The 17,399-nt window shown below is 31.9% G+C and overlaps 1 protein-coding gene across 1 annotated transcript; it reads left to right on the top strand.

Annotated features, from left to right (window-relative positions):
- The first annotated feature begins 13,522 nt into the window (after nt 1-13,522).
- LOC138330560 (uncharacterized) lies at nt 13,523-16,187 on the top strand. The gene is made up of 3 exons (XM_069278123.1): nt 13,523-13,611; nt 15,023-15,629; nt 16,102-16,187. Exons 1-3 carry the CDS (start codon nt 13,523-13,525, stop codon nt 16,117-16,119), a joined length of 714 nt encoding a protein of 237 aa, XP_069134224.1. The 3' UTR covers nt 16,120-16,187.
- Nucleotides 16,188-17,399: the final 1,212 nt, after the last annotated feature.

Here is a 17,399-nt window from a genome sequence, read left to right as displayed (position 1 = left end):
TATTTTTTAGTTAGCTGTGTCACGTCGTTGTACTTAATACAACAGAGTCAGTGATGCGGAACGTTGATAGCGGGATAAACACAAAGACTAGACGTATCGCTGCGTCACGGGTCATATTTGTAGCGAAATCAAAAGAGAGGTGAACGAACGAAGCCTAAAAAACGCGAAGATACAAACTTCTTTTTTTTTTTTTTTAATATTGATTGTATTTTTTCATGACTCGTATGTAATGACAATGAAACTAAACAAACAAAGAAGGTTTGCCTGAATATCATATAATGAAGATAGGTTTTTGTATGTCAATGACTGCACAATAAACGTCATTTTATCTCAGAGTAACATTATATAATCGCATGTTTTCATTTTCATCTTGATATTTAAACGCTGAATTGATTTTGATAGATTCGCGCAACGTAATATTTGCACACATTCGCAATTACATGCTTATTCTAACAACATACAGAAAAAATTGAAAATATGATAAAATTTAACTCAAAATGACTTGCGTAAAAAGTAATAAAATTCATGTACGTTAAAAATGCTTAAAATAAAAAATGCGTATGGCTGTTAAGATTCCTACTTTGTGTAAAATGATTGCAGAATACTCGGTCGTGCTTCCGTGTTTTGTTTTCTTTAACAATATCTTCTATATTTTGTTTCTGTCGAGATATTTATCGTGCTGTCATTATATCATTTATGTAATAATGAGAGTCTAAATAAGACCAAAAAAAAGTTGATTTGTTTCATTTACCAAAGTAATTAGATGTTTTAAAGACCAAAATCCATTTTTTCCATATGATATATTGTTACTTTTACCTATTCACTTTAATATCACAGGGACTTGATACGAATTTCTAACTAAAGGTCAATATAATATATTTGTCATTACAGTACTATGATACTATAACTCATATGCCTATTTTGACCGTTGGCTAGTTATCCATGCCAAGTCTCTGTATTTCATATCATCTCGACCTCGCACTGTATCGCTCTGTCAATTTTGATAAAGATGTATGGATATGAATTATGATAAATCAGAAACCCTACATTTCACTTTATACAAAGAGGTGACAAAATGGTTGATTTATGGTTCTTCAGTTAGCTGGACATTTATAAGGGTAATTAGATTCGTGTAGGTCAGGATTGATGAATGTAGGTTTGTGTGCTGTGTCATCTTGTAAGTTTTACAATATCATGATAATATATATTTTTAGTTAAAGATGCTTCACCGCTGAGAAATGATACTTTTTACCATCAAAAATAGGAGCATACGATTTAGAATTTTTCTTCAGATACAAAAGTGACTTACTTTATACCATTACCATCATTGAAATGTTCTAGCTTCTTTTTTTACTTCAAGATAAAAATATGAAAAATAATTAATTGCATCCCGAAAAAAATCCGTGGCAATATATCCTATATGGAATTAAGAACTGATCGTGCTTGTACCAAAGGCAAAATAATTATTTTATACTATTTTTTTGTGTTAATAAGACATATATATATATATACACGATTAAACACCAATAAGTGTTCAAATGATAACTATCATTAATGCTCTGTCGGCGGTGGAGCAGCTTTAATGATTTTAGTATAGGAACAACTTTTATTTGTTTCCAAGCCTATTATATACCTCAATTGTAAAAAAAGAATACAATATCGTTTAAAGATTCGACACCGCCGACGGGACATAAATTCACCATTTGCACAATAACCGAGGTATAATCGTGTTTATATGTGTCTAATTAAATATGTGTCTAATTAACACAAAAATGCATGTAAATAATTCATTATGCTTTTAGTGCTTGCACAATCAGTACTTAATTCAATGTACAGCATACTGCCATGAAATATTTCGGGATGTAATAAATAATTTTTGATAGTTTTATCTTGAATTTTAGTAAAGAGCTTAATATTTTCAATGGTGGTAATAATGTAGAGTAAGTAACTTTTGTCACTGAAGAAAAAAGTTTAATTGTCTGTTCCTGTTTTAATATAGAAAAAATACCATTCGTCGACAGTGAAACATCTTTAAATATATTTAGATATAGATTAATGTTTTAATACATTGTAAAGTTGTTCTTGCATAGGTCTGTTTAAATAATATATATGGTTAGCCAAAAGATAAAATACAAAATATACTCATAACTTTCCCAACTTCAAAAAATGTATACATGTTGAAAATGAAAAAAATCGAAACTATGTCAAATTTGTATATAATAGTTTTAATTTTTACTAAAACATTTTCATTTAAAACATTGTTACTTGTATCTATAAAAATTATGATGTTCTATTTCAACAGCAACACTAGCTAGCATTCCCCTCCCCTACCGATGACGTAGATGCCGTGTTCGTGTACAGTCTGCATCCCAAAATTGCACCATACCGCAGTCTCCCAAAACACGCATCTCGCACTTCACACACGCTACACCTTGCATACATGCGATGCCGTCCTTACATGGCCCTTACTGTTTATAGGACGTTAATTAATAAAACAAACAAACATTACATTTTGGGAGACTGCCTTTTGCTTGGTGTCTTCGATGGCATGCTTCAGTGATATAGCACTATACTATAAAAAGGGCAACAGTTCCACTTTACAAGAAGACACAACACGAACATACATCAGTCTCCCAAAACACACAGCTCGCACTACACACACGCTACACACTGCATACACGGGAGGTCGTCCTTACATAAACTGGCTGTTGGTAGGACGTTAAAATAATCAAACAAACAAACAAAAGGACAATTTAATCGTATAGCATAACATTTAAATTATATAAAATTTCAATACAGATGAAATTCAATTTTCCTTCAACCCTTGTTTACAAATATGAATCTGAAACGTAACAATCTATAAATATATTACATTTTTATATACACATATTTTTAAATATACATCGAAATGACAGTGAGGAAAAAAATACATTTATCAATAATGACCCCGTCTGTCTTATCTGTCTCCACTTAATTTTGTAGAGAAAAACTTCCCCGTCCACAAAGGAAAACCGATTGATACCTGTCACGAAAATGATAAATGAACATGTCATAATAACCAGGAATAGTTTATTGTGTTTAATTAATGTCTATTCCTTCTGGTGACAACATTCATATGGTGATCTTATGAAAAAACATTCCTGGAGAGAACTAAAATGAACAGGACGTTATTGTATTTATTGCAAACCCAATTATCTTATTTGAAAAAATTGACAAAAGTTTTCAAATAGAAATCAAAGAGCGCATTTGTTAACACATATATGTACTGTAAAATATATATTATAAAGATGTAGCATAATACCTCTATATATTCTCGTTAATATTAAGTTTGTTCAAGGATGCGTCCTATTGTTTCTTACATAAAAAACTATCAAACATAGATAAAAATGAAGACATAAATTCAACTTCGTTTTATGCATATTTTGGATGTTTATGGTGACAATAATAGCAAACTTCCATTATAATTGAATCAGAAATGTTTTTAAAAATATTTCAAAAACAACAATTGTTCTTCTTATCACATACCATCAAAATTAAGTTTAACAAATTCATGGATTTAGCGGCAAAAATGGTCCCAAACCATACATAGACATTTTTTATTGCCAAATAGGACATCATTCAGCAGATAAATGCTTATATTTGTAACTTTATAGAGCGCTCCATAGAAATATTCATTCTTTTAAACTCCTAATATTTTTGACAATTTAAATTCCCCACATAAAATCCGTCGTCTGTATTTGTATTAATCTTTGCAATGTTATCAGTCACCAAAAACGTATTCATTAATCTTCTCTCATTGATTTGGATATTTAGAATTCGTTCGGCGCAAAGATTCATATAAGGCAGTAGTGAAACGAATCTTTAAAGGCTATTTAATACAATACATTATAAAACAAATTACTGAAATAATGCATTAAATGCACTTTTATACGCCTTTTAACCATAATTTGTCACCATTTTACTTTACTAAAAGGTCAAATGGTAAATAATATATTAACAGGTTCTTTTCCAGCTAAGTACAATCTCTGCAATTAAATGATGTAAATACGCATGTTCAATAGCAATGTAAACTTTCACTCGTATGTATGTCACATAGATGCCCACTACCTTTCCGGTGCAAAACAATATGATTTCTTTAAAAACATTGGTAACACCAGAAAATATATATCGATAGCCTAAGATGATGTAACAACACCTAACATATGCAAGATTTTCTCCGTAATGTATGATTAACAGTGGAGAGTCATTTCGCAGTTTTGCCGTCTGGCGTAGTGATAGTCAACTACGTATACGTATACCGCGCGGTATTTAGGACGACCGCGAGACACATAAGACGACCCGCGTTATGAAAATTGATATCTTATTTATTATTAAATTGTTCAGAAGGTGAAGTATTAACGGTAAGTTACTAACTTTTGCGAATCTATTAAATTATCGATCTCGTTTTACATTTCCATTTTAAAAGTTAAAGTGAACAGTTGGACAAGGATGGCTAAAGACGGTAAAAATGGTGTAAATGTATCCAGTATAATTTCTAATGAAATAGAAAAATAAAATCTCTCGCCAAAATCTGTCTGCGTACGAAGAAATTAATTTTAAGTATAGGAATCCTAGAACGTCCTCCCGGCTGACTATGTCCGTGGTTACATTTCCACGCAACCTCGCTTTCAATGCTTTCAACTTTCCTTTACTTTAATGGTCAGAACTGGGAAACGTAAGCAGAACTTGGCCGTCGTATTAATATGTGAGAACTTTTGGAAGGCCAATGAACGCATTTAGACTGGTTTTCTTTGTCCGACTATTCACTTTAAAAGCTGTTTCGGAAAGGTAGTGGGTCTTTAAATGATGTAAATACGCATGGTCATTAGCAATGTAAACTTTCAGTTATTTATATCACATAGATACCCAAGACTAATTATTTTGTCATGCCATGTCAATATTGTAACCAACCCCCCAACCCCCGAATTCTGTCAGACTATTGAAGAATCAAGATGCGTGCAAAATAGCAAACTTCCAAGAGATCTTATGTATATAAGTTATTTATAGACTTGATATTTTAGTCAAATAATCAAAGATAGAAGAATGTGATTAAAGTAGAAACACGATAGAAAAAAATGTAATAAAGCGTCAACTTTTGTGACTTTCTTGTTGTACATGTAGTTTGGCTGTAGGTTTATTACGCGACGGTTTATGTCTGTTGATTCTTTTGACCTTTTACCTTATTTCATTATGAATAATACCTACGTATATGAAGTGGGATATTGCTTGTATCGTTATTATTACAGATAAAACAGTCTAGACTAGGCTTCAACCTAGACACCTAGAACCTTTTTTTATCTGTACCAGTTGGCTAAGACGACAGTCATTGGCCTGTGATCAAACATAGTCATGTCCGCCCATACCTTTGATAAGCTACATACGTAATTTCATAATTCGTAAAATGCATGTATGTCATAAACTCATTTTGATATGCAGTATTGAAATTGTGCGATTCAATATTTCTCTGTGATTTGAATATAAAATCTTGGGTGATTATTATTTTCCTGAAATGTTTCCCGGGGAAATGGTGTTAAATAAGTGTTTCGAGTAAAATTACGGGTTTAAGGGTAAGAGAAGTATAGAACTTATTAATGCATTAACTGCTCGCGTTTGTTTCTTTTTGACAACAACATTAATTTTCTCAAAAAATGTATCGCAGTAACATGCCATTTTATGACCATAGGATTTATCCAAAAATCTTGATCCATGACTAGGTCATTAAAATCTGTATTAATTTATGAAATGTTAAAATTATTTCCATTTTCCTTTGTTCAATTGTCATATATCAAATAAATACATTCACAGGATTGAATTCTTAGTTTGAAAAACTTTTTTCTGATTATTGAAAATGCTATCGTATTTTAAATTATATCCAATACCCGTCTATATTGAAAATATGTATTTTTGATTTTTTTCCCTTGTAATATTGGAACTTTTTGTAGCGTTTTCTCGCTAAAACATGACATCAAAGACACTAAAAAAGCACCCCTCACTCGTAGTATACAGAGGACGGACACACTTGTCGTACCACTATCTGTATGCTTAACGATAAGCAAGAGCATAAACTAACACTAGACATTGGTGATCTCGGCCAGAGGACAAACCAAAACTTACCTCACAGGGGCGAGCGCAGGACTGAAGGCAAAAAATGAAACAAAGTAAAAAAAATCCAAAATATGTTAAAATGTCAATAGGATTAGACATCAGGCATTGGCTATCTTAGTCTTCTACTGATAGAGGTGTTACAAACAAATAAAAACAAACCTCAAACATATATTTATGAATAAAGACATAATTCATGGTCTGTATAAAACGACAAACATTTATAAATGTATTGTAAACTTACTTATTTTAGCGGTACTTTTATTTTAGAGCTTTTCGTGCTGTCTTTGAAGCACATGTTCATAAAGAGCGCTAAAGTTTGTAAAAGGGTTTATCGGGAATTGAACTACTTTCAATTCATGCTAATACTGTAAATCATGTTTTTCTTTTTTTTTTTGTTTTTGCGTTAAAATAAATTCGTTTACAGTATATCAAAATAAGTTTCCAGGCGAATTCTTCAAGTAAAAGCAATTCTCCACATGTTCGTGGTATATACAAATAGCTACAGGTGTTTTTATGTATGTAATCAAAACAAACACAAAATGATAAATCGCAGATTTGATTAACTATACAGTATATGATAGGTAATTAACATAATGAGCCAGACATTTTTTATTGATTAGTTCAAACCTCTTGGCAAATGACAGCTGTTGATTAAGAAGATACGTTTGATATTTACCATATAAATTTCACATGTCAATATTAGACAAGTGGTAGGTACAGTGATACTTGATTATCTGAGGAAATAGGTCAACGTTTATTTGATGAGATGTGCTGGGAGAATAAAGTCATAATAGTATGACTTGCTAGTTTACTTTTTCTGATTCTGTACACTAACTTATTTCCGCGGTGACTTCATTTTGCGTTGTCATGAATAACTATTTTACACCGCGCATATATTTCGTGAATTTCTAAATCGTCGCAGATCAGGCGAATTCAATTATACAAGAAAAAAGGTTGAGCTACAATATATATATATTTTTTTAAACATTTCTCCATTTGTTTTATATTTATAAGTGGTTTTTAAATATGTTTTAAAATCAAAGATAATGAATATATTTTTAGACTTACTACTTTTAAATGTAATAATTAAAAATTACTTTTTATTGAATTTTATTTATTATATACAAAGATAACGACAACGATTTTTCACTTTTGAAGAATATACATATATTACTTTTTGTATTTTGCTGAATGCATACAGAAGTACTTGTAAATGTAACGTAAAAAATATATATTCTTTAAAACTAAACTGATTTACCCTTCCTAGTAAAGAAATATTAAAGTATGATAACAAAGATACTGAGTGTGCAATGTGTCTGATATGACTTCAGTTTGGTGACCATATAGGACAGCTGCGGGCATTCACCGTAGGTCTGTATACAAAAAAATGAATATGAAAGAATCGGAGCTTGACCTTCCATTACAAAGATGGAAAAGCAGCAAAGCAGATATAAAAAATAATAGAGGATCCATATGGAACCAAGAAGGATTCTAATTTTTTTTCGAATGCTGTGTGTAAAATATACCAGACCTGATACTGAATTACATGACATAGTTCTAAATTATATTTATATCTTCAATATCAAGCCGTCTCAAAGCAAGATGTAAAGAACTTTGTGAGGGTCTAAACATATCGGTATGGATGTAGGTAATTTTGAACATGCTACATGTATGACATGTATCGATATATATTTTCCATGTAAACAGGGCATGGAAACATGGTGTCCTAGTGTTAAATCGATTCTGAAATTGTTCTATCATTATAGTACTGAAAAAAGGTCGATGGCTTCTTCGGGTACTTCGACCTTTTTCCAACTCCTCAACCTGGCACGTACTTTATTGACCCTAATTGTTCTTTTACACATAAAACAACAAAAAAGACAATCTTGTCCATTATTCATAATCCAAAATATTTACATCAACATTAACATTTCAGATCACGTTGAGTAATTCTGGGTTTATATATTTTGTTTATGTCAGACTTAATGAGGTATTTATGGTGAATGATGTAGTTAGGCGTATTGTTTTCAGACATTTAATGTTTTACAATTCGTTATGTTGTTGTGTAGTTGTTTACTTATCATTCAACGTTACATGTAAGTTTACAGAATGTTCATCACATATTTCTTATAGCAAACTTTGACAAAATATCACTCAATTAATAAAAAAAACATATTTATATTTCTGTAACCATAACATAATCACCAAAATGCAATTAACGGCATTCATTTTTATGACAGATTCGTGAATGTCATATCATAAACATTTTGTTTGTTTGTTTGTTTGTTTGATTGATTAACGTCCTATTAACAGCTATGGTCATGTAAGGACAGCCTCCCATGTATGTGGTGTGTTGCGTGTATGTTGTGCGAGGTGCATGGTTTGGGAGACTGCGGTATATTCATGTTGTGTCTTCTTGTATAGTGGACCTGTTGCCCTTTTTATAGTGTTATATCACTGAAGCATGCCGTCGAAGACACCAAGCAACACACCCCACCCGGTCACTATACTGACAACGGGCGAACCAGTCGTCCCACTCCCTGTATGCTGAGCGCTAAGCCGGAGCAGAAACTACCACTTTTATAGACTTTGGTGTGTCTCGGCCAGGGGACAGAACCCAGAGCCTTCCTCACAGGGGCAAACGCTCAACTCAAGGCCAAAAGTGAGGCGGTGCCAAGGGCATAAACATGGTAACTGCGATCCGATCAGCTGATCGGGTTTATGTCCATCGACAAGACTAAAGATCTGTTTCGCTAAACAATTTTGTGTTGTTTATGGCAGTGAGAAATAAATAATGGTCTCTGAAATAACTTTATGGTGCTTGTCATACAAAATTATTTATAAAAATTATTATCCCTATTCATCTTGTAAACGTTTTTATTTGTTTGTGTAATTAAATTAATGTCTTATTAACAGATAGGATCATTTAAAGATGGTCCACCATCGACAGAGCTTAAACGATATTCATTATTTTAACAATAATTGGTGTTTAATCATGTAATCCGAATTTGCATATTACAGAGTTATCTGCACTTGCGGGTAGGTATTGATTGTGACGTCATGTGTTTAAGAGCGTAACGTCATATGTTTCGGAGAAACCAACATGAATTGCACTCACAAAATAATGACGTAACAATTGATACCTACCCGCAAGGGAGCTAACTCTGTAATATGCAAAGACGAGATATATATATATAGGTTACACAATGAGTGGTTGTTGAATATTGAGTTTATTCCACACGAGTGAGTTATTTTCTAAAAGTTACAAAAGACACGAGATTTAGGGGGATCCGGTCTCATATATTTTTATATTATGTGCGGAGATTTTGTCAATATTATTAAGAAATAATTCAGACATACGTGGTATTGTAGTTGATAACCATGAATTATTGCTCTCTCAATTTGCAGACGATACATGTGTAATTATTGATGGCTCAGAAAAATCTTTAAATACTACAGCTTAATTATTATGCCACAGTTTCTGGACTCAAAATGAACTCCACCCAGACCCAGGTCATTTGGATAGGTAGCAAAAAGTACAGTAATGATACATATAGAACAGCACACAATCCCTCATGGGGAAGCACAAAGTTTAATCTTTTAGGTATAGAATATGATGTTGATTTGCATAAAATAGTAAATTGAATTTCGACAAGAAACTTATTAAACTGAAATCTCTCATTAACTCGTGGAATCGAAGAAATCACACTCCAATATGGAAAATAGCTATTATAAAAACCTTACTCACTTCTTAATTCAATCATCTCTTTATAGCGCTTATATTCGTATATAAAAAAAAATCAGCAATATATTATATGAATTTCTTAGGTGTGGTAAAACAGACAAAATTAGACGTGATGTTATAATTAAGTTATATAAAGAAGGTGGGTTAAAAATGATAAATTTAAAATATCTTATAACAGGTCTCAAGGCAACATGGGTAAGGCGGATCTATAAAGATGATGCTAGTTGGGTGCATATTGCAGATAAATATGTGGATAAATTGTCATTAGCAAATTGTTGACTTCAAAAACTCAAAATTACTTTGAAAGAATGTAGAAACTTGTTTTGGAAAGATGTTCTTGAAGTATGGTATAAAACAATAGATGGGTCTATTACTTACAATAACAAAATTTGTGAAAATCCTTTGTTGAATAATTATAACATTAAACTAACCAACAAATCTGTTTTTGCATAGAATGGTTCAGGAAAGGAGTAATGTATATATATGGTATTGTCAAAAAAGATAGAACGTTTTATAGTTTTGAAGAATTGCAACAAAAATATGATATAAGATCCAACTTTTTAACATTTCATGGTATTGGTAGAGCAGTAAAACATTTTATAAATAGTAAACATGAAACTTTCTCTTCAGTAATCTATTTACCAAACATACCGTTAAATTTGAAAGTTATGTTAAGAAATACAAAAGGGACTCAGGACATCTACATAATCTTGTGTTATAATCACACAAAACCCGCATCACAAAGAAAATGGTCTTTAACTTTTAATATCCAGGAAAATCAATGGAAAGAAATTTATGTAAATGTCTTTAAAACCAATAATAGTACAAACCTAAGATGGCTTCAATACAGAATCAACCATAGAATTTTAACTACAGATACAATTTTACATAAAATGGAACTTAAACCTGACAATAGATGTACATTCTGTAGAAATTTTCCAGAAACAATTGAACATATGTTTTGATATTGTGACAAAGTTTCTAATCTTTTAAGTGTTTTAAAACAGTTACTTAATGCTAATGATATTTTTATTGATTTTATTAAACAGGAATTTACATTTGGAAAATTCAATTTTTGTGATGCAGACTTAATAGTAGATAACCTTATTTTACTATTGATTAAGCAATATTTGTTTGAAATGAAATGCTTAGAAAAAGATATCAATTTAATAAGTTTAAAAAATCATATACAATTTGAACTTAAAGCTCATAAGCAGATAATAGTTCAGCATAAGGCTTACCATAACGACATTGGGCTACAAAATAATCTTGAAAACTGGCTTAACATATGATCTTAATATCTCTATGATGTAGTTTTGTTTTACGAATTTGAATTGGCCAATGTTCAACTAAACTCTGTTATAATTAGCCTGTGTTGAAGTTTTCGCTTAACTTCATATTGAAGGGAATTTATTTTGAACTTTCAAATTGCAGTTCTCGTGATGCTGATTTGATAGTAGATAACCTTATTTTACTATTGATTAAACAGTACTTGTTTAAACCTACAACCATTATAACATTAATGACGAGTGAAACTTGTATCGAAATAAAAGTTTGGATATATTTACTTGCATCTATATTTCAGACATACAGTATATATATATTTACATACAGGTAATTACACGGAATTCTTATATAAGATGAAACCTTTTATGCTGCTAAATAAACTCCATGTTAAAACTGTTAACAATTTAACCATGTGAACAGTGAACCACCTAGTCTGAGTCTGCAAATTAATATAGCTCCCCCCTCCCCCATTGTATATGTGCTGTCTTTATATATGTGTGTGAGAGAGTAAGTAAAGGCATTTAATATAGCCAACCCTATACTAATGTTTAGTTGTCAAATTCTATACAAATGGATATGTTTGCATGCGCATAAGTTTGAAATGGTTGCATGCGCATAAGTTTGAATGTACATGTATTGTATATGCAATGTGTTGTTGATAAAATTGAAATTAAATAAAAAATTGTTATAACTTCACTATCATCTATTTTCCTTATCATAAACACTAGTAAATAATTGCAGAAAAATATAAAAAAAAAAAAAAAGAAAAAAAAAACGAAACTAGTAAATGTCTCTTTTTTCTTTTTTAAACAAAAAAAATAGCAATCTAATACACAACCTTAAAGACGACACTCGGTCTAAAGTCTACACCATTACAAATCGAATTTCATGATCTAGTAATGGTGACCCAGGAACATCAAAATGAGACTTCTTTAACCGTCTAGTAGTCATGATCGATGTAGCTGTTTACATTTATGTGCATTCATAACTTTGTTTACCTGACCATGAACACAATTCGCTAACTTATGGACAACTAGGCTACTGTTAAACCTTACTTTCGCGGTGACTCATTTTCGCGTTTTTGATTATACTGCTCCGCAAAATTAAACCGAACACGAAAAAATTTTGCTTTACAGTATTACCCTACGTCTTTTTGCAGTAATAAATATTCCGTCTTTGCATATTACATTGCAGTTAGCTCCCTCGCCGGTAGGTATTGAATGTTTAATACGTCATTATTTTGTGAGCTCATTTTATCCGAAAATTATGACGTTATGCTCGCAAACATATGTCGTCACAATCAATACCTATCCGCAATTGCAGATAGCTAATATGCTAATAGAGACTTAATTGAAAACAAAAATTACTGAAGAGTTTGTAAACTAAATATTTGAAAAATGTTATTGCAAACAACTTTGTTTTTCCCTGAGATACAAATTATCAATTAATTTCGCGAAATGTAACCTGAATATTCGTGATTCATGTATCTATTTTAGTTCCTCTATTTTTCATAATTGAACCATACATGTTTTTTCATTTTTTTATAACAAGAAAGTTTATAAACATGTTGAAATCCAAACAACTTCAAATTGCATTTCATGAACAGAGATAAACTTTTATAGATCTTATCGGCATTAATTGCATTTTAAAACATTTTATTGCCATATGTTAAATACAGTTTGAATTGGGCAACAGGCAACATGCTTTTATACACCCTCTCCGTAAATAAAAAAGTATATACAAATCATTACACTAAAATATATAAATATGAATTAACATCGATTGCTATTTAATTAAATGATACTGATTATCCTAAAAGATCAAGCTAATCATTGTTAAACATCATATCATGGAAAAAGTATCCTCTTTTATATCATTACATATAGACAAAAAAAAGATTTTACAAGATATTCAAAGAAATTAAACTTGAACTTTATCCAATATAGCTTTATTAGCATTAATATCATGTCTTTCAGAGCCATGTAAAATGTTTGTATTGTCAGTAGTATATCATTATCAAGTTCAAAAATATAATTAAAAAGTAGTCTTGTGTTGAACAATATAAAAAGTAGTGTTTACAATCCTCTATTTGATACGTTTATTGTTTGATAAAAATGAAAACACGTTAAAGTTTTTTTTCAGAATTTCAATCCGCGTTAGGATTATACACTTTTAACTGAATTCGGTCTCCGAATAAATGACGTCTTCAAGTGGGTGTGAACACTTTAACTTTATTTTATTTCCCTGATAGAATTGATGTAATAAACATGGATGATTACCTATCTTTTTTAGACTAATTTGTTTACTTCTTATTTAAATTGGAACTAATTTGACAGCAGATCTATCATGGATGCGTATAGGTTAGTATATATAGCCGTGGCCCGTACCGTCAGTTGTCATCCAACACCGTCACCAGACAAGGGCAGTCATACAAGGTAAGTATTACTGTTTATGACTTATAGAAAGGTATTACTTAATTTGGTGAAACTGATTTTTTATAAGTATCTGTAACCAACCTTCGCTGCTGCTAAAGTTTGTAATTTCCATTTCAAACAAGTTCCCGACGATAAATATTCACTGATTTAAAAATTGAATGGAAATACCAATCAGTATCAATGATATAACAGTTAATTCGCGAAGATAAACTTTCGCACATTCACTTGGATTTTTATTTTTTATATCCTTCAATTTAGTACACATACATTATCAAGAGAGTATATCTGAAAAAAGGTATAGGTGATATGTATAGCAGATAATTTTATGAATTTTGTGTAAAATGTTTTATACCATGTAAATGTAGCTTAGCATTATTTCAATTAAGGGAAATTATAATTTACATCTACAGTTTTGTTGAATTAGTACATACGGTCTGGCCATTAAGCCTAGCTAGTTGTGGTCTACAATTCTATCTCGCAAAGTCAGTGTTATTAGCAATAGCAAAGTTATTTATGCAGGTATATTTCAATCTGAAATACACAAGGCCACGAAAATCAAGAATTTCACATAAATTCTGTGTTGTAGTTGATGTTTATAAGTCACCATATATGTTCGTCTATCTATTAGGATGATTTTTACAGCTTAATTCATCAAATCTAGAAAAACTACCATCTTAAACCTAGTTAGGCCTATGGCAAATTTTATTTTAAATATATACTGTTGACTTGAAATTGCTGTGTTTGTAATTTTTTGGCAAAATATTCAAACAATTGTACATTTCAGTTGATTCAAAGAGTATTGTTATTTCAATTGCTAACCTAAACTTACTTAGAAAATGAAATGCATCCGTAGGATATGCATGTAAGACAATAAAACATTGCAAAATATCGAATCTTAACCTTTAGTACCGGAATGGCAAATCTGGCTTTAAAAGGGAGGTTACGGGGTACTGGTATATTACTATCGGCTCTTTTGACACGAAGGAATAAAATTTGAACTGTAAGATAATGACATTACAACGAACTGTCATGCACAAATAGATAAAAGAAGCGTATTAAATACAATCGATCAATATCATATATTGTTCGACACCTTACTGTGAGTCTTGATATGAAAAAAAAGTATTTCTATTCATAACAACAAATAACAACTTTCACTTGTAGCTACATTTATCGATCTGTTATGTAAATATTCCAAGGCTATTTTTTATAATTCGATATTCTATAAAACTAACTATGGCACAATATTACATATTAAGTTGTATTTTATTAATACCGCAGTCTCCCAAAACACGCACCTTGTACTTCAGAAACGCAATATATCATGTATTCACATACACGGGAGTGTTACATCCTATACATACAAACATATTATTTTATTTGAGTTTTATCATTTATCTTATCATTGCAGGTCCAGCGAAGCTTACGTAGGTCGCCATACAGGAGGTATCAATATGAATGTCTACATACTCCTACTGGCATGTGTTGTAATTGGTAGCAATGCCACAAAGGTGCATAACACCGCTGGTTATGTGTCAGGTGGTAACATGCAATATTCGTCACCCACACTGGTTGCAAGTCCGGCTGTCGTCCAGGGAATCGCATCTCCTGTGTACTCGGGCAGTTCCTATAATAGTGGAGTTATCGGAATAGCTAATCCTTCATACTCAGTTGGTTCCTACTCGTTTCCTTCTGGCAGTTTTAGTAGTCCATTAAGTGGGTCCTTGTACAATTCAGCTATAGGGTCGGATGATATTTTCAACAGCGCCGCCATTGGAAGTGGGCCCGTCCTCCAGGGCTACCAGGGCTACCAGACACCCATTAATACACAGGCATCGCTGGGATCATACATAAACCCAGTTGCTTACGCTGGACCATCGATGTCCGGGCTTTACAACACTGGTGTATCTACATATAATGTAGGCATTGGAAGGAACACTGGGGTTTATAACCGCAGGACAGGAGCCTCATACCTACTGAATGCACCTACAGGTGCCATTGGCCCTCACGCCAAAAAGGTATTAACTTAATTCAAATTCCGTGATTCTGACCTCAAGCATAGAATCAATCAGTATTACTTTTGTTTCTTTCCGAACATTAATGGTACGGATTCAGTAGAGCTCATTTTGATACGGAAAACGTATTTATTATTTTTTCATCTATGAATTGATTACAATAGAGAAATACTGCCTCACTTTCAAAAATGTTATCAATTTTAGTTTATAATCATATTTCAAATCACTCATATACGTTTAGTTTTATACATAGTGTTCAAACATTACAATTCATGATCAAGCAGAATTACTTCCCTTTGTTTAACTCCGTCAATGACATGAAAGGACAAATAACGGAGTAGAACAAAGAGAGATAACTCTGATAGATCAGATTAGACATTGCCAATTGTCTTACTATTGTGTTCTATGGCAATATCCGTAATATTGTTAGGCATCAGAACTTCACAGAAATTAATTATTCTCTTATATCTTTCAGGCGCATCCCGCGTACTAGACGATGTAATTGCAACAAACTGATCGGTCTTTTATGTAATTTGTTATATATAAAGCTTACAATTTAAATATGATTTGTTGAGTTTTTCCTATCGAAATAATGTAAAGCTGTTTGAAACGCTGTGTTGGATGGCTGGTTGATTCAACTGAACAACCGAATAACAGCTGGCCATGGTGTCATTAAGCACTACCTGACTTTATCCCAAATAAGCTTCATGTATGAATGTCTTTGTTTTGATGGTATTATACTGACCAACAGTCTCTAACAATATTTAAAACACTCCTAAATTTTTGTCTCTACTACCTTTAAATGTCAATCTAGGCGGGGGAGAGATAATCTATTATTATATTCTATTTTATATTATTATATTAGAGAAAAAATCTTATTAATTACTTAGGGTCTGGTGGACAGTCTATGGCAGAGAGGTAAAACACAGTTTCATAACATAATCCGCCTGATATCCAGAGATTTCGCCCGTGTAAAATTTGTGCATATGTCACTTATGTAATATGACCTGGAGCAGAAAACAGAAACAATAAAATGACGTCAGGAAAATGACATGACGTAAGGATTATGAGGATGGCGGGACAAAATGGCGGTCTCTGCTAGATTTTCGAAATACAGTTTGACGCAAAAATTTTTATTATGTAGGTATTTGTAGATATGTGATAAAAAGTATTTTAAATTTGTGTTCATTTCATATGAGATTCTATGAAATTCGGCTAGAGGTTCTAATTTTTGCTCGCCAAGGCTTCTTAGACTCGTTTCATAAAATCATGAAATGAACACTCATGCAAGATCATATACATAACGAGCTTCTGGGGACCCTTGAAATCACTTCGTTATAAGCATAGTTCGATATACACATTATTGGTACCTTGATGGGGAATGAAAAGTACATAACCCTGGTCTATACTAGCCGCAACTTACCGCTCGGCTAGGGATAGCTTCTCTTTAGCTCGATCGGTTGAGCATCAGACTAGTAATCCAGAGGTCCCGAGTTCGATCCCTGGCAGAGGCAGGTATTAAAGTTATTGTAAATCCTGCAACCTGTTACATAAACATCAAATCGTTGTCACAGTGTTCGTTATTGACGTTTTTTACTGTATATTCGTGTTGTTTTTATCCATGTAATAGCTGCACAAATATGAGACTATCGGTAAAGGTATGTTAATAGGACGTTAAACATAATAAAGTAAACAAATTAATTATTGTACCTTCATATTTAATGACGTCACGTTGTTCCACAACGCAATGGCACCGAGATAATGTAATATTTA

The sequence above is a fragment of the Argopecten irradians genome, chromosome 9 (genome assembly GCF_041381155.1).
Source record: "Argopecten irradians isolate NY chromosome 9, Ai_NY, whole genome shotgun sequence".
Classification (NCBI taxonomy): domain Eukaryota; kingdom Metazoa; phylum Mollusca; class Bivalvia; order Pectinida; family Pectinidae; genus Argopecten; species Argopecten irradians.
The sequence above is the reverse complement of the archived record's forward strand: the minus strand, read 5'-3'. Positions and strand labels throughout refer to the sequence as shown.

Coding starts and splice junctions, on each gene's coding strand:
- LOC138330560 (XM_069278123.1), top strand. CDS start 13,523: ATGGATGCGTATAGGTTAGTATATATAGCCGTGGCCCGTACCGTCAGT. Junction 13,612..15,022: donor GACAAGGGCAGTCATACAAG/GTAAGTATTACT, acceptor TTATCATTGCAG/GTCCAGCGAAGCTTACGTAG.